Source organism: Entelurus aequoreus, linkage group LG08 (genome assembly GCF_033978785.1).
Source record: "Entelurus aequoreus isolate RoL-2023_Sb linkage group LG08, RoL_Eaeq_v1.1, whole genome shotgun sequence".
Classification (NCBI taxonomy): Eukaryota; Metazoa; Chordata; class Actinopteri; order Syngnathiformes; family Syngnathidae; genus Entelurus; species Entelurus aequoreus.
In genome coordinates this window covers 28257030-28278290 of record NC_084738.1, presented here as the reverse complement: position 1 = coordinate 28278290, position 21261 = coordinate 28257030, and the positions used below count along the sequence as shown (strand labels likewise).

Genomic DNA, 21261 nt, shown 5'->3' with positions numbered 1-21261 from the left:
CTGAATAAATGTACATATGCATAAAAATGTGTTTTCTTTTGTATATTTTTTCTTAATGAATTAACCCTTTTGTGGTGTTCGGGTCTGTGGGACCCGTTTTCGATTTTTATTAAAAGAAAAATGCTACAATTAATAAATTTTTCAAACTGAGACTCATCACTGGCTTTGGCTCATTTTCTGTGAAGAACATATATCAGAATACATATATAATGAACACACATCATACACCCCCCCCCTACACATTTCTATTACATATAAGATGTCCGGGTCCACTGGACCCGGGGCTAATAGAAGTGGGGAAATTGATGTTCTGTGTACCACACACACACACACACACACACACACACACACACACACACACACACACACACACACACACACACACACACACAGCAGGCCTAGACAGGGGGAGGACAGAGTGTAGGTACACAGAACATCAGAGGGTCAAATGTGCGAGAAAATGAGAGCAGACAGTGTTGACAAACAATGTTGCAACCTTGTGTGGGAACCGCAGGTGCAGAAAACCAAAAGAAGAAACCCTGTGGGATGCAGAAACTGGCAGAGAAATTTCCATGCAACGTTCATATTGTTGTTACTCAGCCAGTATTTGTGGGTCTTAGACTTAGACTTACTTTTTATTGTCATTCAAATTTGAACTTTACAGTACAGATAAGAATGACATTTTGTTACATTAGCTCATGGTAGTGCAGGATAAAAAAGCAATAAGTTGCAGATATAAATAAATAGATTATTGTACAAATAAATATATTGCACTTTTGCATATGCATCCACGTTTATGGATGTATGTTATATTGTCTTTATATTCCAGCGAGTTAATCCATTTTTGGGGGGAATTGAGGGGATTATTTGGATGCGTTCAAGAGTCTTACGGCCTGAGGGAAGAAGCTGTTTACAGAACCTAGAGGTTCTGCTACGGAGGCTGCGGAACCTCTTTCTAGAGTCCAGCAGTGAAAACAGTCCTTGGTGGGGGTGGGAGGCGTCTCTACTGATTTTCTGAGCCCTGGTCAAGCAGCGGCTTTTTGCAATCTCCCGGATAGGAGGAAGAGGAGTCCTGATGATCTTTTTCGCCGTCCTCACCACTCTCTGGAGAGACTTCCAGTCTGAGGCACTGCAGGCTCCAGTCCAGACAGATGTAGTTGGTCAGTAGGCTCTCTATAGTGCCTCTGTAGAATGTGCTGAGAATAGTGGGTTGGGTGCTTAGCTCTTTTTATAAGAGCTCCGGTGTGTAGGGACCAGGTCATATTGTCAGTTATCTGCACCCCCAAGAACTTGGTGCTGCTTACCATCTCCACCGCTGTGCCGTTGATGAAGAATGGAGCGTGGCTGGACTGGTGCTTCCTGAAGTCGACGATGATCTCCTTGGTCTTGTCGACGTTCAGGACCAAGTTGTTGGTTCTGCACCAGTCAACCAGATGTTTCACCTCCTCCCTGTAGTACATGTCGTTGTTGTCACGGATGAGGCCGACTACTGTTGTGTCGTCCGCATACTTCACAATGGGGTTAGTAGTGGACCTGGCGTAGCAGTTATGGGTCATCCATGTGAACAGCAGCGGACTCAGGATGCAGCCCTGGGGGGAGCCGGTGCTCAGGTAGATGGCACTGGAGGTGTTGTTGCCCACTCTCACAGACTGGGGTCTGTCTGTGAGGAAATGAAGCAGCCAGTTGCATAGGGGGGTACTGAATCCAAGGGGGGCCAGTTTGCTCACCAAGTGCTGTGAGATGATGGTGTTGAATGCCGAGCTGAAGTCCAGAAACAACATCCGCATGTGTGTGTTCTTTCCTTCTAGATGTTCTAAGCTCAGGTGGAGTGCAGAGGAGATGGCATCCTCTGTGGAGCGGTTAGGGCGATAAGCAGACTGGTATGGGTCGAATGTGGGGGGAAGTCTGGAGACAATGTATTCCTTTACCAGCCTCTTGAAGCACCTCATTACAGATGTTTTTTGGGATAAGGTAAACATCTGTTCAGTATTTTAACACAAAAGTGCATTAAAAGCCATTAAAAGCCACAAAAGGCAACGGATCCATCAGACCCACAAACACTGGCTGAGTAACAACAATATGAACACCACACAAGGGTTAAGTAACGTTTATGACAACCTTTCTTTAAAACACAATATAGAATGTAACATTTAACAGGATAATGCATACATTTGTCATTTGTTTTCAAAAGAGTTACAAAAAAGTGGGACCCCAAAAATTTACTGTGGGACCCCATTTTTATGACTTGATGGGGTCCCTGGGACCCCATTTTGAAAGTTCCTAGCGCCAACACTAATGGAGTATTGGTGCATGCAAAACAGCAGCAGGTGGCTGTGGCCTGCGGGCCGGTTCTAATACTAATCAAATATCATCCCGGGGGCCATAGATCATTCATTCGCGGGCCGGATCTGGCCCGCAGGCCTTGACTTTGACACCCCTGCTCTAGTTATTTGAGATAATGTATATCATTAACATGAACACAATGTAAAGCAGGGGTGTTGCACTGAAAAATGAAAGCATTCCGGAGCCATTTTGATATTTTTCATTTCCAAAGCCAATATAAATTGTAACCGTTAGGGCTCCCCTCTATTTTGGTGAATGTTAACGGTCCTGGAGACCCAAAGTGTTAAAAACAGGTCATGTATTTTTCTTCTTCTTTCAATACTAAAATATGTACAGATAAACTAAAGATCTATTCGTTGACACAAACTTTATTTTCTGGTTCCTTTATGTCAAAGAAAACCCTCTTTATTATGGCAAAATAAAAAATATGCAATATTTTTCCCTAAAATATGTTCAAATTCGGAATATTTGATGTGAAGTTATTGGAGCCTTAAATATGTAAATAATTCATAGCAACATTGATTTTAATTCATTACAACTATTTTGCAACCTTGTTTCCAAGTCAGTTTTAAAAGACATGTATGTATAATCAACATTGTATCAATGTCTTGTGCCTGCTGGGTACACTCATAAAAGTGTTAAAATAAGTCATACATCAATATGTATAATTTTTACTAGCCTACCCAGCAGGCAAAAGACATTAAAACAACGTTAAGAACTTGTTGAATTAGGTCCTGACATTGACCGACTCAAACATAACGTTGAAACAGCATGCTTTTTGACAACGTTTAATCAATGTTGTGTTCTGACGTTGATTTGACCATTGAATTTTGGTAATTTCAATATTTTACAACACAAATACAACATTGAAAAAACATGCTTTTTGATGACGTTTATTCACTGTCAGGTTGTGATGTCGATTTGACCTTTGAAATTTTGTCATTTCCCAACCAACACTGTGGATCCAATGATGGACATCAACATTGTCTCAATTTACAAATACAACTATTTTGCAACCTTGTTTCCAAGTCAGTTTTAAAAGACATGTATGTATAATCAACTTTGTATCAATGTCTTGTGCCTGCTGGGTACACTCATAAAAGTGTTAAAAAAGAAGTCATACATCAATATGTATAATTTTTACTTTCAATTCTTAAATCTCTAGATAAACTTCAGATCTATCCATTGATAGTATGTTTGTATTAATTTTTGAGCAATGCCAGTTTTAAAGTAATAAAATGTCTGCATAGCAGCTTTGTGTTGTCAGTGTCAATATTGGAACACTTTTCTCGCTACATTACCCCTGTTTGCTCTTTTATTTCAATTTGTATGGGTTTTTTTCAGTAGTGGGCTGTCAGGGCCAGCAAGGCCTTCTCTGCTGGACTAACATAACCAGAAATCATGATCATAGTTAAAGATAAAATTATTTTTGAATTTACTTTCCCTAAATATCTAAAAGTATTCATATTCTCTTCATGTCATATTATGCTTGTTCCAGTGCTGCTGTTTTTAGTTTTTGATTGTATCCAATCATAATTCAGCTAGCTTATGCTGCCATGCTGTACAAAATCTGCCCGAGTTTTGATTGATTGATTGATTGAGACTTTTATTAGTAGGTTGCACAGTGAAGTACATATTCCGTACAATTGACCACTAAATGGTAACACCCGAATAAGTTTTTCAACTTGTTTAAGTCGAGGCCTTCAGAATCAACAATGCAGGCGTCCCTGCACTGTAAGTGAACAGGGACATACAGTGATAGACAGTTGTGATAGCCAATCAGATCACGAATTGTTGTCAATAAGGCCTTCTAGATGGCCTCACGTTGAACGTGACATTTATGCGTCCCGTGATTGGATACTCACCGGGACCGTTAGCGGATGAATTTGAGAACACATACAGTTGAGAGACAATTGCGATAGCCAATCAGATCACAAGTTGTTGACAGTAGCCTCTCTAAGTAGCCTGATGTTAACGAGACTGTGATTGGATACTCACCTGTCTTTCCAAAGTGAGTTTCCATTCACAAGTTTCAATTTAGCAGGAAGCAGGAAGTGTTGCGCCGTAGCCACACCAGGATAGCAGAGAAGGAGAACAAAACATTGATTAGGTGGCAAATAAATATTTGCAAGGCCATTTTTAAGAAGGATATTTAAAGAGAAACTACATCTTGTGAGACGATGTCGGCCAACCCTGGAAGCTAGCTCAGCTGTTCTGGCGATGAAATGAGGAAATGCCCGCCATTTCCGCTCGAATAAGCCGACAACGAGGGGTACCACTGGCTTATACGGCGTCAAATAGTTGCTACAGATTGTGAGTTCAAATATCAAATTTTTTCACTTTTAATATGTTTTTTGCAATATAATTTTGACAGTACCACATAAGATATGTTTTAATTGCTGATGCGTTTTAATTGATTTTTAAATGCGCCAGAAAATAACACGTTTTGTACACTGTTGAGGTGATCAATGCGCAGTAGGGCGTAAATGTGTTCTTGAATAGTATTTATCCAGCAATGGTCATGTGGTGGCATAAATTATGGTATTTTAACAGATAATCATTGAAGTCGGACATCACTGAAGGCCTAGGTGGGAAAAACACGGCCCGCCACTGGTTTTTTTTTATAAATTAGTTTCGGGCCCCAAAGGGCCCCCAGGCCGCACTTAGGATACCCCTGGTTTAAAGTATCTAAATCACAGAGCTCTTGTCCAAATTAAACGCATTTGGTGGGAACTCATTTACAGTAGGTATACAGTAAGTACGTAATGCGCAAGCGCAGCGACCCACTGTGCTGTGCGCAGTCATTAATTCTAACATTTATTTATTTAGGAAAATAACTGGCAATTGGCAAATAAAATGAGTCCTTTAGTATTATTATTATTATTGGATCCGTTCATTGTAGGCTATTGTAGACATACGGAGTTAAATATATATAATATAAGTAGGATAACACATTCAGTGCAGAATAACACCATCATTTGTTTCACCTTGTGATTTTATATAAGTTGAAGAGCAGCAACATTTGAAATACACTACTTTTTAAATTTTACTGAACACATTAGGTATATTTAGTTTGCATAACTGTAAATACAATAATGCAGAATAATAAAAATAAAGTAGGAAATTAGATTAAATGTAAACCTAAAATACTCAGGAAAACAATTTTTCACAAATGTTATCCCTTGGGGGCAGCACGGTAGGACAGAGGTTAGTGCATGTGCCTCACAATACGAATGTCCTTTCTGTGTGGAGTTTGCATGTTCTGTAGCTCGGTTGGTAGAGCAGCCGTGCCAGCAACTTGAGGGTTCCAGGTTCGATCCCCGCTTCCGCCATCCTAGTCACTGCCGTTGTGTCCTTTGGCAAGACACTTTACCCACCTGCTCCCAGTGTCACACACACTGGTTTAAATGTAACTTAGATATCGGGTTTCACTATGTATAGCGCTTTGAGTCACTAGAGAAAAGCACAATATAAATATAATTCACTTCACTTCACTTCTGACTGCGTGGTTTCCCTCCGGGTACTCCGGCTTCCTCCCACCTCCAAAGACTTGCACCTGGGAATAGGTTGATTGGCAACACTAATTGGTCCCTAGTGTGTGAATGTGAGTGTGAATGTTGTATGTCTATCTGTGTTGGCCCTGTGATGAAGTGGCGACTTGTCCAGGGTGTACCCCGCCTTCTGCCCAAATGCAGCTGAGATAGGCTCCAGCACGCCTAGCAACCCCAAAAGGGACAAGCGGTAGAAAATGGATGGATGGATGGATGTTATCCCTTGGCCCCCGATACTTATTTTCGTTTTTTTTCCTTTTTTATTTATTTATTTTTTAAATTCTGCTTTTTTAATAGCAATTTTACTAGAATATGTTGTAGCCTACTATCATGCATTTTAGCTATTTAAAATAAACAAATAAATAAATATATATATATATATATATATATATATATATATATATATATATATATATATATATATATATATATATATATATATATATGCACTTTTTTTTTTTGAAATATTTGGACATTAAAATATATTATTTCTTGGACATTTTAAAATAAAAATGTAAATTATTAACTTTTTAATGTCGTGATCTAGTATGTGCACCAAATTAAAGATCAGTTAATCCGTTTAAATACTGTAAATATACAGTACGAGTATGAGAAGTCAATCGTTGCAGTTTGGTGTCTGAGCAGCAGATAGCGTCAGTGCACCATGAAGCAGAGCATTTATATGCATGACGTAACGTGTTGCTGAAGAAAGAACCCGGAAGACATGACGTCACAAGCCTCCGCAACCGGCGCGATTTGAGACGGAACAGCGTGGATTCGCTATTATTTCCTTGGAATTTTCTCCTGGTGGTAAAGTTTGTTTCTTGTTGGCAGTCATTTATCTTCTAACTGTGACTAGACTGGTGACCATGTTACCAATTCACCGGGCTGGGAAGTCTTATCTCGTTTATGCTTTAATAGAGCGACTATTGATAAGTGAGAGTAGCACCTGCTAGCTTCGATTGAGCTAACCGCGGACGTCTTTTTTTATTCTTACGTAAAGACGTCTACGGTTTCATCACTTGTACGTTTGTAAAACGTCATTATACTTATTTTAGACATCGCTTTAGCGGATTTTGTAAATGCTTAACCTGTTGGAAACTTACCTATGATGACCTAACACCGTGTTTGGAATGACTTGTAGACATCATGGCTTCAGATGACATTGCCGAGCTGGTTGATTCTCTCTCCAACACACATGTTGGGGATGGAGAGTTGAGCTTCAAAGGCTTAGGGCTGAAGCTGGACAACGCAGAATCAGGTTTGGTCTACGACACTACTCACAAACACTTTTGGATATTCAGCTTTACGGTGAATTATAAGGATGGACCTTAAATGCACCAGTAACTTTCAAAGGGGTTCTTAGTTTGAACATTGACTAAACCAAGTTTCAAGTTTAGTTTATTTACAATTACAACAGTATAGTGAATATCCATTTGAGGATGGTGGTAAGTGAAAGTGTCCCCCAGATAAACTAGAAGAAGCTTTTGGCAGGGGGTCCAGAGGTCAGTATATGCATGGAATGCTGAAACATGGTGGCAAACACAAAAACGTGATATGACAAACACAAAATGGGAGCACAGAAGCAAGCATACACATACATACATACATACATACATACATTCAATCACGCACAACCCAACAGTAGTCTACCTCGAAGCCACATGTGACAATGCTAATCCTCTAAAGGAGCACTAGCCATTCATGTGAGGCATTAGAGATAGGTGGTTAATAGGTATGATTTCAGTTTCTTTTTGAAGTTGGAGAATGAATACAGCATCCTGAGGCTCTCGTCAAGCCGGTTCCAGATCTTTGGTCCTCTGCATACCACACTTCGAGCAGTACAAGCCAGTAGACGATGTTTACCTGATATCAGGTCAAAGTTACAAGTGTTGTGGGCATGCTGGGGACGATAGATAGGAACCAAGCTACAGAGCCTGAGATTCAGCCTGTGGATAACTTGATAGGTTAGACAAGCATTGTGATAAATATTGAACTCTGTCAGTCTTAAGAGATGATAATTATGGAATAGATGTTGAGTGGGGGCATTAAACTTGGACCATGGGGTCTTCAATGCTGTCCAGGCCTAGGACCCCCAAACTAAAATAGAGATGGAGCAGGGAACCCCTAGGACTTATAGATCTTGTATCAGTGGCCTGTCCAGACTTTTTTTTTTTAAAGAAGTGGCACCCATAAAACAGTCAGTCTACCCCAATAGCAGATGTAGCTACTATAGTAGTTTACCATGGTTGTCACCACCAAGTATGGAGTGAATATTTTCTTTAAGACAATTGCTGACATTATACAAAATTGCAAAGCATTGAGCTATTACAGTACTTCAGACAACTTGCAACAGTCGGTGCAAAATACAAATGCTGTATGTCAAAATTCCTCTTCATTGAAGTAAAATTGTAACAATGTAACCTTTTATTCAACACAATTTAACCTATTACACCGTGTTCCTTTAAGAGTATTTTCCCAACAAATAAATGATCTAAACTGAGTAGAACTAGAATTACGGTTGAATAACAAAATATGCATGGGAATGAAATAACGTTTAAAACAGTTGAATGCGCCTGTTCTTGTGTTGGCAGGCAAACTCTTCAAACACAAAAAACATTGTAACTAAAATTATTTACGTTTAGTGAAGGACCACAGATGTCTGGAACCTGGCTGCTCATCATTGGACATCATTAATCAATAAAGAATACCTGCCATGATGAGATATGTGTTTGAAATTATTTAAGTCTTTATCGTGTCCGAAAAATGAAAGAGTTGGTCTCTATGCTATTAGTTGTAAAGGATTGTTGTAGATCCACTATTGATGTGCTAAAACCTCTTTCTTCCTTAGAAGCTACATTTAATATTAACTGTTCTTTGTCCATGCGTATAGCAAATATTGAAGAGTTTGGAAGTATTCATTAAATCAATGTATTCTTGGTTGCCAAAAAGGGATTTAAACTAATATTTTGATATTTACATACATCAATAGAATACCCTAAGGATATGTACAGATGAGATGTGTCAATATGTGGGGGTTGATTTGAGCTTTTTAAAGGGTATTTCAACACAAACAGTACAGTATGTACTTTATTATCATGTATGTAACTCATATGGGTATAAAGGGTACTTTAACACGTAAACAGAACAGTATGTACTTTATTATCATATGCAACTCTCCTAAAGGAATACATCCAAACACTTGATTAAAATGTATTATGTGCATGTTTAAAGAACAGTTAATACTGTATGTAGCTTCTAAACAAGAGGTTTTAGCACATCAACGTTGGATCAATAACAGTCCTTTACGATCTCATTATTACCATAGAAATGGCAAACTCTGTTATTTATCAGACGTGATAAAGACTTGAATAATTTCAAACACATATCCTTACGATAACCACAAATGTAAGTAAGTGTTTGTCCTACATGTAGTAATCAGTTGTGGACAGACGAAGCCCGAAAGCAGTATAGGCATTCCCGCGGCGGGAATACATTTTTGGCTGGGAATAATTTTTTTGGCGCAACACCGATAGCAGTAAATAAAAGATTTGACTTACAGATGTCACGATTGATAACTTGCCTGCTGACGGCGTCATGGCAATGAAATTTAAAAAAAGTCCTGTTCACTTTCTCTCAGGTGTACTACATACGATGTGGAACAAGATAAAGCCATACATTTTGGTTTTGGCGGTGAATTCCTTATCTCTCAACTAAAAGCATCTGATTGGCTCTCGTTCATAACTAATCTCGACCCCTCTTTCAAGGTACGCCATTAAAGAGCTGTGATTGAATATATTCCAAACTTGTCCCACCCTTCGACAAGACAAAATTAAATATGATTGGATTTTGTTTCTGTCAACATTTTCTTTCCATGTTTATACTCAAACATGTCAGGTAATTGTGTTATCGTCTCAGTCAACATGCCTTTGTTTTGATGACTTATCATCCTTTTTTTTTTTTACCTGCTCCAATGTAAATAAAAAAAGATAAACAGCCTCCAGCCCAGGGCGGGCATAGCTTACTGATGCCAGGACTGCTACAGTATGAAGTATAAACCAAAAAACATTGAACATTAAGATTATGTGAACCATTCCTACCTTTTACTTCTCTGATCTCCTTAAAGTTTTGTAATCAATCAGAAATATCTAGCCATCCATCAATTTGCTATCGATGTCTCTCAAGCAACTATAATGCGTCAAACATGTGGAAATGTGGCGAGTGTTTTGAATATTACTCATCAGGCCTATAGTAAATGGGTTAAATGTGTATTTTTTTAAATTGTGTATGGTACAATTAGACATTTTATATAGTCCACATAGTTCATTGGAAAAGTTGTGTGTTTTTGTATCACATAGTTTAATGTTCTGTGTTGGGTTTTGATTAATTAGACCATGACTTAGAAAGGTTGTCCAATTTGGACCTATATATTGAGTCTGTGCAACCAGTATATGTGATTAATAATAAATTATGTTGTCTTTCGTCTGTTGGGCAGTAGAGCAGACTCAATAGTAGATTTTCATGTTTTGAAAATAAACTTGTGATGATCTGCAGCTATAGTTTGGAGACCCAAATTAAGCAATTCTTTAGTGTGCCACTAGATAGTACCACATTTTTGAAAACATTGCTTTAAATTGTGTTGCCTCTGAGTGGAGTGGCACCTTGGGGTGGCCTAGCGCCTCCCTCTAGACACGCTACCGTCTTGTATACAATTGTTTTTTTAAATTAAACTGGTCCTAAAGGTACTTTTTATTGTGCAATATTCTCCTGTCAAATTCATGCCGTTTTTCATTGTCACTTCCATGGCACACTGCTGCATGCAGGGAGACATAAAAAATTATGTAAAATTAGCTAAATGTAACAGAAACTACTCATTGTAGCTGGTTATCGCCAGCCCAGGCTTTTAGCTCAGTGGTCAGTACACTCGCATTTTGTGCGGACAACCAGGGTTCGCGTCCCCGTGCGGATTTAGATGAAGGTAGGGTGCCGAACTACCTGGGTTACCTAAAAACTGTTGTTACTGTAATCTGGTCTGTGTTTATGTACAACTATGTGAACTATCTGACTTAGCACTGAGCACACAGTATATTGTTGCGCACACAGGCAAAAATCTTCTACCCTGTGTGCTGCTGCAACTACTGTAATTCTGGAACAATCTATTGTTTACGGCACGTTTATCTGTTAAATACATTGTGTTGAATTAATGTTAATGTCTATTTGAAGATGTTTACGTTTGTGAAAAATAAAGATGCAGTACATACAATTGAATAAAAAAACATAATTGATCTGATCAGCCAAACATTCCCCAACTGTTTGTTTCATTACGTTTTACGCCTAACTTAAAGCGGTAATATGATTTTTATTTTCTACCTTTAAAACACTTCCTTGTGGGCTACATGTAATGGTGTTTTTTTTTTTTCAAAATGTTGCATAGATTGTTTTACTGACCGATATAAGATCAAACTATACGTTACTTTGTATTAGAAACGGCACTGCGGAGAATGCATGTGCATGTACGATCCAGTCTGCCCCACAACCAAGAGGATAGAGGGAAAAAAAAAAGAAACTTATTGACTACAATGGCAAAGCTCTTGGGGTAAAACTTTGCCATATCTGGAGAAATCCGCTGACGATGAGAAAAACGTCACAAATTGGGCAAATTCCAAACAGCTCACTTGGAGGAAGATCAAAGGGAGGCATTATTGTTTTATCAATATGTCCGCCATGCCCAATGGTTTGATCTAACATTTTTGGGACTTATGCAGATCCTAAATACACAGAAACAGGGATCAATTATTAAGAAAAGTTGTTTTTGCAGAATAGGTCCCCTTTAATTAACAGTGCCTTGCTTCAAACAGGAAGAAGTGACCACTGAGCTTAGAGGAGGGGTTGCCAACATGTCAATCGTGATTGAAGAGTCGATCTTTGGGACTTTCCCGGTAGATCCTGAAAATATTGGTGGTTGGGGGGATCACATCAGTGTCCTTCACTCCCGTAGAGTAACCCTAGACAACATTCACACATTTTAACCCTTGAATACACTTCAAGCTTCGCTGTTTTCCAGGCATCTGGTTGTACTTCACGGTTTTCATTTTCAACTTCAGTCAGTGAAACCTGGATAACGCTCCTGTGTTGAGACACTAGCGCACGCTGCATCGGCCGGACGAGCACCTCAAAAAAAAAATCATTGTGCTGACTGTGATTGTTGTAAAGTATCCATTGGTTCCAGCTGCAATAACACTCCCCTTCTCTCTTTAAGTACCTTTCACTCGCGACAGGAAGATAAGTTGTGTTAAAAGTACCGAAGGACATTCAAAATAGAATTTCAAATTAAGTTGACCTGCAAAGGTTACTGTACATTGTAGGTTCATCCTAAAACTTTACCTGAAAGACAAATATCGCTAACTTTTTATGAGCAGTGTGTAATAGGCAAACATCTATCACCCAGACTATGTTCTTCTTGACCATATGTGTCCCTACAGTGGAGGAGCTGGTGCAGGAGATAGAACAGTGTCAAGATTTGAGAGCCTTGCGCTTGGAGGGAAACACTTTGGGCGTTGAGGCAGCCGTAGCCATCGCCCAGGCACTGGAAAGCAAACATTGGCTTCAGGTATACACTTTCCTAAAGTCACTTGGAGAAACTTTAGACAACCAACCTCAATATTATGATCTTATCTGTAAATGATTGTGTTTTTCAATGACTGTCTTTCAGAGTTGTTATTGGAGCGACCTTTTTACTGGAAGACTGCGCTCTGAAATCCCAAAAGCCCTAGTGAGAAGTTAATCTATTCATCCACTAAATGACATTTATTGTGATTATATACTGTATCTAATACTGTATGTATAGATTGATAGTAACTCTGTATGAGGCTTCTTTCAGTGCATATTGTGAATCCTTAAATTTACGCTTGAATGAACCATTTAGGTAATTGTTAAAAAAAAAAATGTATCGTATGTTTATAATTCATGGGTTTATCAGGAATCACTGAGCAGCGGAATAATGATGGCAGGGGCCCGTCTGACTGTGCTGGACTTGAGTGATAATGCGTTTGGACCAGATGGCGTGCGGGGCATCCAACAGCTTCTTAAAAGTCCTACCTGCCACACCTTGAAAGAGTTAAGACTCAACAATTGTGGGATGGGAATCGGAGGAGGAAAGGTGAGCTCTTGGCATCTCTTCCTTTTTAAAAAGAAGAAAATTGTCCAACTTTATTAAAAAACACTGTAAAACAATTCCACACTAAGCTGCGTTAATGCATGGTGATGATGCAGATGCTGTGTGGTTTCTGCAGATTCTGGCAGAAGCACTGATGGAGTGCCACAGATCCTCAGTAACTGCTGGATCTGCGCTCAAATTGAGAATATTTGTTGCTGGAAGAAATCGTTTAGAAAATGAAGGATCCAGTGCCCTGGCCAAGGCCTTTCAGGTAAAAAGAGGTTAACTTACTACTTCATCAATGTTAGGTGCAGTTAATAAGTAACCACAACTTTTAGCACAAAAACACAATTTTAGAGATGAACATCTGATTTATTAGTAGTTGAATTGATATTCAAGGCATTAAGTACAGTTAAAACACTGGTCAATTTTAGAAGATATAATATTGCATGGTACTCCTACTTACAGTTAAATAACATCTGAAATATATATAACCTGTTATTGAAATAATCCATTTGTACTTGTTTGTTTGATGGACTCACTAGCTACTTCATGACATGCAAACATACAATTTAACACACTAGTTTTATTTATACACTCTAGCATTACATGAGGTGGACAAAATATGACAAACACTTCTTAATAATCTGATATTTTCAATAAAATCTGAGAAAATCCAGATATCCAGTGAAATACATTGTGGTTATCTCGAATCATAGAAAGGTACTGTCAATTATGCATTTTGATTTGGTATCTTTAAAAAAAATCCATACCTCAGTTGATGGGAAGTCTGGAGGAGGTCCACATGCCCCAGAACGGCATCAACTATGCAGGCGTCATCGCTTTAGCTTCTGCCATGCGACACAACCCAGACCTGCGGGTGCTCAACCTCAACGACAACACCTTCACAAAGAGAGGAACATTGGCTATGGCACAGGTCAGGCCTCTTTAGTCCAACACACTTTCCATCAACATAGGTTGGGGTCAATAGTTGTTTTTACTCTTATTCCTCCTTCAGGCTCTGGGGCATCTGAGGAATGTCCAGGTGATCAACTTTGGTGACTGCTTGGTCCGCTGTGAAGGAGCGATTGCCCTCGCAGCAGTCCTAAGAGAGGGCTTGCCAATCCTGAAGGTGCTACCCAAACTCAAGCCATACTGCTGCAGTTTTACTTCATTGTGTGTAAATATAAGTACCTGACATGTCAGTTTGGACAATTATCACTATATAATATGTACAAATTAATGGCATTTTTGTTCCAAAGTTGATGGGTTGATCAAATTAATAGACCTGTCTAAGGTAAAACATCTGCTCTCATATTATTATTTTATATTTTTCTTTCATATTATAGCATTGGACTAAACAAATCAAAATGGTGCGCCCTACAGTAGAGCCCCGCCTATTTGCAGTTCGGCATTCGCACTCCCGCATAGCGCATATTTATTTTCTCAAATTTAAATTGTTAATAATTAGTTGTTTTCATATTAAGATTAAGATTAAAGATTAAAGTACCAATGATTGTCACACACACACTAGATGTGGTGAAATTTGTCCTCTGCATTTGACCCATCCCCTTGGGGAGCAGAGGGCAGCAGCGGCGCCGCGCCCGGGAATCATTTTGGTGATTTAACCCCCAACTCCAACCCTTGATGCTGAGTGCCAAGCAGGGAGGTAATGGGTCCCATTTTTATAGTCTTTGGTATGACTCGGCTGGTGGTAGATTAAATACAAAGTAGGGAGAAAATGTGGTGCAACCATGAATTTAGTAAACGTGCTGTCCCACGAGTCAAATCACTTAACATTCCCTGTTTCATGTAGATATTCATGTACATATTCATTTCACCCTCTGTATAGAGTGTACACTTGTTTATTGCACTGTATGGAATGGCCTCAATCTCGTTACCCTGCGTAATGACAATAAAGCTGATTCTGATTTTCCAGCAGAAAGATACAGTACTTTAGTCAAGATGTGATTTTGTGTAACTGCATGTTTTGTACAATACTGTGTGTCTAAAACTGAAAGTGTGAAGCTGAATTTAATGTAATAAGAGTATACCGTTGGTCATCAGTATCAAAACATATGCCTTTTTAGCGACTTTTTATGAATATGTCCATTATTTACAGTTTTGGGCCCTAAACTCTGCGAATGGCCCGGATCTACTGTACTGTATTCCGATTTCTACTGCAGCCCTTGAGGCAGCATACTAGGACCTGAACTCATCACACACTTTGCTAAACACTACCATATCAAAAGTCCTCTTCTTTCATTGCTTCACAGCGTAGTGAATACATTATGTAATCATCTCCATTAATTTCCACATGACAGAAACTAATTTCTAATGATTGGGGAGAAAAATAATGTAGTCTCATTATGCTGCTCTACTTGCAGGAGCTGAATCTGTCCTTTGGAGAGATCAAAGAGGCAGCGGCGCTCGTGGTGGCTCAGGCCGTCATGGACAAACCTTACATGGAGAAAGTGGATCTGAACGGTATTGGGATTAACCGCTGAGCAAACAAACCCAGGTGATGATTTCAGGTTTAGTTTTTTTTACTAAAAATTACTTGTGTGTGATACTAGGAAACTTTTTGGGCGAGGATGGCTGTGAGTGTCTCAGGGAAGCCATGGAGAGCCAAGACAAAGCAGTAATGCTGGCTTCACTCAGGTAATATTTGTGCAACTCGATGCTCTGAGTGGTTCTGATTCATACATTGTGCTCTTTTTAGTGACGACGAGGGAGAACCTGATGATGATGATGATGATAATGATGAGGGCGAGGCAGCGGCAAATGACGACTGTTGCAATGGGGAGGAGTTTGGAAAAGAAAATGGATTGCTGGCAAAAGAAGACAGTTCTTCCAAGTGCCATTGTCCAGTAAGATGACACTTATAAAATTATTCTACCCTCTACCTCCAGAAGTATTTAGTAATTCAGCAATATGTTTATATTGTTGTTGTGTGTGTGTAGCCCACAAGAGGTCAGCAATTACAAATATAGAGTATATTTTAAATGTATCCTGTACATTTTTCTGTTGAAGCTTCTGGTTAACCGCCTCGTCTTCTATAATCTGGGTCTCTAATTACCTTTGGGTCAAAAACATTGGCATTAACAGCTGTGGCTTTAGGCAACTTCCTGATGCAGTTTTTATTTGAATATCATGAGTGGCAAGCCTCAAGCAGCTCAATCCATTTATCTAAACTCCGCTTCAAAAAGCTGTGCACTGCTAAACATGCTCGTCGTAGCCATTAATTCTGACCTTCTCATTTTTATAAAGAAAAAAAAATCTGCGCAAATTGTTTTATTCATTTTTGTTTTGTAGGTTAAAAACTTTTATATATTGTGCTCTGAGTAAATGTGGCTGATCAATGTGAATGTATTATTTATTGAGTTTATTTAATTTTATTTTTCAGTATCAAATGGTCAAAAAAAATTCATAGTTTAAATAAGGGCTTCATTTTGGGGGGAATTTCAGGCAAATTGATGCACTTTAAATAATTTCTGTTACAACCTTTAAAAAAATGTCAAAAGTTATTTATTGTAGGTTGATCAGTATTTATTTTGTTGTTTTTGTTGTTAATAAGGACACAGTGTTATGCAGAGGTGTACATATAACAGTTTTATAGACAATTGTACTATTTATAGTTGTGGGGCGGGAATGTTTTCTTCTTCCGAGGGAGTACGTAACAGAAAATAATTGAAGCGCTGGGTATCGTAGGTGAAAAAGTTCTATCGGGACTCTCCAGTCAGGTGTGAAAGTCATGCATTTTCTGTTTTAACTTCTTAGCAGTATTAATACTGACTCAGCAGTATTACAACATTGGTTTTGTTGCTGCTGTGTTATTAAATGACCATCTGGTCAAAGAGCTATGTCTTCATTTCCATTTTCTTATGTGCTCCTAATGATTAGTATTAAATGAACACCCCAGCTTTAATTAGATCATTTACAGTAAGTTTGCAAGAAACAAAAATGGTAATTGCTATGTTTTTTGTGATTGCGGTACCACAGGATGAGGTATTGTCTTTCGTTGCTTGCCCATCTGCTGAGAAGCTTCTTCAGCTCGGAGAGATGACTAGACAACTGCTGCCAGAGGTGTGAATTCAACATTTTTAAAAACACAGCTTCACGCCACAAACACATGACTATGCTGCTTCCTCAGGTGGACATGACGAACCCACATAAGGCAGCTGATGTTCTTCTGAAAGTGGCTTCTTTATACAGTGAGAAACCTGTCATCCAGACCACAGTGCTGGAAACTTGTGGTGAATAAGATAACACTCTCCTTTTCCCTCAGTGGGCCCACAATGTGTTGAAAGATGAAACATCCTGTCCATTCTGTCTTCTAAAGAGATGTGTCTCTTTCTCACAGACATGCTGTTGAGAAAGCTTCTCTCTGGTTCAGCCTTCCAGGCGTACACCTTTCTCTCTACCCTGCTGGTCCTCATGGGAATCCTCCAGGTACAATATCACACACTTTTTCTCTCCGGGTATAATCAAAATAGGCCGTTTCTTGCAGAAAACACATTTCATTCACCTCAAGTCTGTTTGATATACTGTAAGTACCGCTGTACCTCAACTTAAGAGTAGTTTGCAATACAAGCTAGCTGTCTGATTTTTTTTTTTTTTTTGCTTTAAGTTGAAAACATGATTTGAGTTACAAGCCCAACTCGCCACCAGTTTAAGTAGTCTTTGTCACAGGGTTGTGCGTTTGCGCAAAAAAAGAGTTAGTATATTGTTACATGTTGCTGCTTCGTTTACACAAGAAGTTTTGATTTGACCGTTGACCTTTGCGTTTCAGCGCAGCTCAGAGATCGACTCAATCCTGCCCTCTAAGGAAGTGAGAAAGTTAGCGCAACACAGAAGTAGATGGTTGAAGCAGAGAAACAAACAAACCAACGAACATTTATCCATAAATATATTGAGAAGCTGCAGATGCTGTTTTAGATGTTTGAATTTGTTCTGTGTAGTCCTGACTTAACAAACTGGACGGTCAAGCATTTCTTTGGTACATAGTAGGGTTATACCGTATACCGGTAATAATAAAGTACTGTAGTACTAATTTATTAAAAAAGGTACTGTACTGCCTTTGAAAAATACCAATAATCCCTTTTTCTTTTGGATAGCGCTCCGTGGTGACATTGCTGGTAATATGAGTAGAGGTGCATGTGTGTCAACACACACACAGACCACTTACAAGTGGAAACGGGGTGGAGCCAGAAGAGGGCGAATGGATGTACTTTGGCTTTAAAATTAACAATAAGGGTGACGCTATAAACACTGAAACACTTCCTGTAGAAGTGTGTGGTTTGTGTTTCCACCGCATTTCACAGTTCAGGGTAGTTTACAAATCAGGCTGATGATATATGGAGGAGTGATTTACTGTATTTCTACACTGATACCATATAACTAAACAGACAATATTGGGTCACAGTTTTTTATTAACAAGTAAGTAAATTAAATACAAAGCAATCATTTACAAAATGATATGATTTAAAACAAAGTGCACTGAAATGTTTATAAACGGTCAGAAATTAGTCCCCTCAGTAAATACATAAGAAATAAACAAGTCGCCGCGTATATTCAAATGGCCGTCGTGTGTTTGAAAAATAAGTTTTAGGAATGCCGCCAACTGTGTTAAGCCGATCAGCGTTCGACAGAACAGCCCGCCCCGAAAAGGTTCCTGGTCGCTTGGAAAAGTCCCACCTGGCTAGGAGGAACCCCGAAAGGTTCCGGAAGAACTAAATCTACCCGGGTAGTTTTTGATGGAAACGGGGAATTTTATTTCCACTGGGTAAGTGAAAAAGTTCCTGCGGTGGAAAAGGGCCTACATGACGTATAAGCAGCCTCTACAATACACTTACAAAAGTATTCTCTCCGAAGTAAATGCTGAACAGTATTACATAAATTCAGAAGACTACTGTAGCTGTTAGTAGTATATTATTTTGTATTGTTTTCATGCAATATTTATTATCGAAAAGCTTTTTTTTCTTTTAAAAAGCATATTATATGTTAAAATTGCGCTTTTTCCGGATTTGAGGTATGAGTACTTTACAAGCTTGGTCATCAAATTAATTCAGCTTGTAAATTGAGGTACCATTGTACATAATAACAAGGCATAAAATGTACAGCATAAATAAATGCACACAATGATGTGACGTTACCTGTGTGGCTGCAGCAGCACTAGCTTTCGACAGTCAACTTTGGAATAATTTGGCCTCAAAACGTACAGCAAGGTAAGCACAAGTTAAATATAATCATAAATTGTTTTTAGAATTACAACAGGCAGGCAGTGTGGATTATGTAGACGTGGCTTCGGAGGGACACCTGCATCACCTCAGGCTGCGAGATGGGATCATTCAGCGGCCTGCAGAGCAGTGTATGGTTGATGCAGTAGCCTATCAACCAGGCTAAAGACTAGATTGTTACTTTGATTCCATCTTTTCTATCAATCACCTTTCTTTATCATTCATTAGTGCTGAGTATTTTTATGTGTCACTCACGGGTGGTGTTGAAATGTAACCCCAATTAATGGGGGGATCTAATATGCATTTCTCATGAGTGGGCAATTAGGAATGTAAAAACGATGGAAATTTCCAAATTCCCAGTGAGCACCCATTTATTAACTTTTTCTCATTTTTATTTTTGTGTGTTTCAGGGAGAAGGGAAGACGAAAAAAGTGCCACTGGTAGCAGGCCAACTGTTATGTTTGGAACATGCCGTCCAGCAAGACTACTTTGCCCAGCACCACGCCTCCCTGCTTCACATTGTCCTGTCAAAGTAGGAAACGCCAACGCCAATGAAGGGAATTGCAATGCTGGCATCCATGTGAGTGTGTTCATACATCGTGTTTTTGTGTAACTGTGCAGGAACCGCGACGCTCTCAATTTGTGCAGCAGTAGCATGGAGAGATTAAGCTCCGCCTTAGAAAAGAGGTGCCTTGAACAACATTGATGGACCGCTGCCGAAAAATACACGCACACACATTCTGGTATTCATTCCTCCACAATAGAAGCCTGTGAAACCACTGTTGATTGTATCAAATCTGTCCAGTATATGTTTTTTTTATATTTTTTTACTCATGCTAGAGATTTTTATTTTTATAAAGAATACACAGTAATCATAATGATACATATCTGCATATTAACCTCCGGGTTTTTGTGGGGAAAGAAAAAGTCAAGATAGTTTACAGTAAAATGGCAGATTTTGTAGGATTGTGCTTTGGTTTGCAAATGTGCACTTTTACATACTTTGACATGTTTTTTTTAAGGGATACATCACATACATACACTATCTTTTAATCTATATTGTAATATTAATACAGGGAACATGGACTGCATATTATCAAAATGGTAAAGGTGTTTGCTGTTTTTCTTGTTAATGTTTAACACTGAAATAATGCATCATTGTATCTGCATCATTTTGAAATGTTACTCACTGGAAAGAAAAACATTGTCAACATGATATTGATGTCTTTTATCGTCAGTCTTACTTAAAATTGTGCACTTATGTTGTATGTTCAGTTTCAGAATTACCTCATTATAGCATCATAGAAACTGAACAGTGTTCAGGGTGAAGTGGCTCAAATATTTTGTATTGGCTTTCAGAGTAACAGATTTTCCTTCATTTATAATTATCACAATGTTTATTGAATGTTATTTATACTAAACTCTTAATACAACTCAAGTTTTGTCAATTTCTTTTACTTTTTTATTATAATCTGAATAAAAAATAATTTGTCCTTGAACGGTGAAATATGTGTGACTGTTTAAAACCACGCTCTTCCCCACTTATATGCACATACAGTACTATGAAGACTGCATACTTGGCTCCTGGTGGCTTAATACTGTCCCAAGTAAACTACTTTTGTACAACACTTATTACAAATGATGATTGCAGCATTTATTTATCTGCTTCCTAATTGAAAATTGGGCTTCGGCTAATATATCCAAGATGTCTATGGTGGTGTCCATCGTTTCACTCTCAACTTTAGACATGCTTTAAACTGTTCACAAATTATAATTTTGTTACTCACTCCTATCCATATTTATTGAGGAAGTTTCTCCAGAATGCTCATTTTGTAATCTTTAAAAAGAGATGATAAACTATTTATTTTTTTAAATGTCCCAATTATTGTTGCCTGAACTGTTCGGATTTATCGTTTAGTACTTATATTATGCTTTTTGATATCACAGAAATTGTCCTTTTGCTTTAATAGAA

At 38.6% G+C, this 21261-nt stretch overlaps 1 protein-coding gene across 2 annotated transcripts; it reads left to right on the top strand.

Annotated features, from left to right (window-relative positions):
• Positions 1 to 5965: 5965 nt before the first annotated feature.
• rangap1b (Ran GTPase activating protein 1b) lies at positions 5966 to 20833 on the top strand. 2 transcript variants are annotated; one of them, XM_062054953.1, is made up of 16 exons: positions 5966 to 6084; positions 7039 to 7155; positions 12377 to 12504; positions 12607 to 12666; positions 12874 to 13053; positions 13187 to 13321; positions 13829 to 13987; positions 14069 to 14182; positions 15438 to 15537; positions 15627 to 15711; positions 15773 to 15920; positions 17053 to 17136; positions 17204 to 17306; positions 17414 to 17502; positions 19700 to 19821; positions 19911 to 20833. In XM_062054953.1, the coding sequence occupies exons 2-16, from the start codon at positions 7044 to 7046 to the stop codon at positions 19993 to 19995; spliced, it is 1704 nt and encodes a 567-aa protein (XP_061910937.1). In that variant the 5' UTR covers positions 5966 to 6084; positions 7039 to 7043; the 3' UTR covers positions 19996 to 20833. The 2 variants fall into 2 exon arrangements, with proteins under 2 accessions (XP_061910937.1, XP_061910936.1); XM_062054952.1 differs by lacking the exon at positions 5966 to 6084 and adding an exon at positions 6609 to 6704 and having other exon boundaries at positions 19911 to 20831.
• Positions 20834 to 21261: the final 428 nt, after the last annotated feature.